Source organism: Macrobrachium nipponense, chromosome 41 (assembly GCF_015104395.2).
Source record: "Macrobrachium nipponense isolate FS-2020 chromosome 41, ASM1510439v2, whole genome shotgun sequence".
Lineage (NCBI taxonomy): Eukaryota > Metazoa > Arthropoda > Malacostraca > Decapoda > Palaemonidae > Macrobrachium > Macrobrachium nipponense.
This window is the reverse complement of record NC_061102.1, coordinates 3,208,606-3,210,455: the sequence shown is the minus strand read 5'-3', so window position 1 is coordinate 3,210,455 and position 1,850 is coordinate 3,208,606. Positions and strand designations below refer to the sequence as shown.

The 1,850-nt window shown below is 40.5% G+C and overlaps 1 protein-coding gene across 1 annotated transcript in view; it reads left to right on the top strand.

Annotated features, from left to right (window-relative positions):
* LOC135212867 (sialoadhesin-like) overlaps positions 1–1,527 on the top strand; it is a 35,746-nt gene extending 34,219 nt beyond the window's left edge. The window contains exon 7 of the mRNA XM_064246632.1: positions 42–1,527. Coding sequence (XP_064102702.1) covers positions 42–238 — 197 coding nt within the window. The 3' untranslated portion in view covers positions 239–1,527. The remainder of the gene's footprint in view (positions 1–41) is intronic.
* The last annotated feature ends 323 nt before the right edge of the window (positions 1,528–1,850 follow it).

Here is a 1,850-nt window from a genome sequence, read left to right as displayed (position 1 = left end):
CTCTGATGTAAATAAACGCTTCTTCTTCTTCTTATTTTCAGGCGAGACTCCAGAGGCCATGAAGACTACGAGCAACGGGGCTGCCGCGGCCCACCACAACCACTTCATCTTCAGCATCGTGATCTCCATCGCCTTCTGTCTCCTCACCTCCTCGATGAGGGACGACCTCCTCAACTTCTCCGAGGTCGTACATTGGTGCCACCACTCTCGCGCACTCTCTCTTTTCACTTACAGATAAAAAACGAGGCGTTTTGGACATTTTTTATTTTCTTTTTACTCCGGTTAGAAAAGGTTGGTCTCTCCCAACAGTCATCGCTGTTTATCCTAAGTGGTAATTTCTGGGTTTATTGAGAGACGTTCGGTTGCCCTTTTTAAGTCTTGGGACAGAGAAACAGGGCAAGGAATACGATGTTGGTTAATACGGCTTTGATCTCTCAGCAAGGAGAGTTGGTTCCGCATACCGCATCGGCAGTACAGACGTACCGCATTGGCAGTACAGGCGTACCGCATTGGCAGTACTGACGTACCACATCGGCAGTACTGACTTACCGCATCGGCAGTACTGCAGACGGCTGCCTGTCTTCGGCTCAGTTTAAACCAGGAATCTACCGAAAAAAAGTTATATTGTTTGTTTGTTTGTTTGTATGGAGTTTTTACGTTGCATGGAACCTGTGGTTATTCAGCAATGGGACCAACGGATTTACCTGACTTCCGAACCACGTCGAGAATGAACTTCTATCAGCAGAAATACGCATCTCACACCCCTCAGTGGACGCCCGAGAATCGAACTCGCAGCCACCGAGGTAGCAGGCCAAGACCATACCAACTACGCCACTGAGGCACTAATAAAAGTTATATTGCCGTTTGTACAAATAAGGGGAAAGTGACGTTATTTTTACAAATATCGAATAGGATTCTAAGATGACTATCAACCGATACAGATGTTTCTTCACATATTTCCAAATAGGAAAAAAATTATAATAATAATAATAATAATAATAATAATAATAATAATCATAATCATAATAATATCCTTCATTTCAGCTCAGGGCCATATACAGGGAATATACAAAATACAGACAGTAACATACACAATCTAGATACATGAGACATGATAAAAATTGAATAAACGGCACTTATCCACACAATAGCCGAGGTAGCATAAAAGATAGTAATCATAATACTGGTAATAACAGTAATGATATAAATTTCAGACCAAAAGGGGGCTCCAGCTAGGTGGGGCCGAAAGGACGCTGCAAAGAACCTTAATTAAGTAACGCCTACATTGCACTGCATGAGGTGCACTGATGGCACTATCCCCTACGGGTTTATTTTATATTTATTTATAATTTTTTTTTTTTTTTGTGAAATCATTTTAATCTTTTTTTTTGTGAAGTCGCATGTTATATCTGGCGACAAGAACCAATAAGCCCAAAACGGCATTAACCCCTAAGTGGTTTATTTTATTCTAATATATTTTATTTATTCATTTATTGATTTATTTATTGATTTATTTATTTATCATTTTTTTGTTGATAAACTCAAATCAAATCAAATGGCGTCAATAATCAACCAATAATCCCAAAACCATCTTTCGAATTCATCATCCGACCTGATAAATTCACAGCTGCTACTTTTGATAAACGCCCAGAAAATTTCATGATTCACGGGGCGGGGCGGAGTGGGGGAGGGGGAGGAGGGGGAGGGGGTGGGGGGCCGCCTCACTAATTGCTATGATTCATTTGCCTGCATTTTAATTGGGCGCTTATAGATGACTACAGCCGGTATTATTATACGTCCGCATTCATTGACAATGAGCTCATCTAATAAAAGGTTCTTTTTTGTAATAA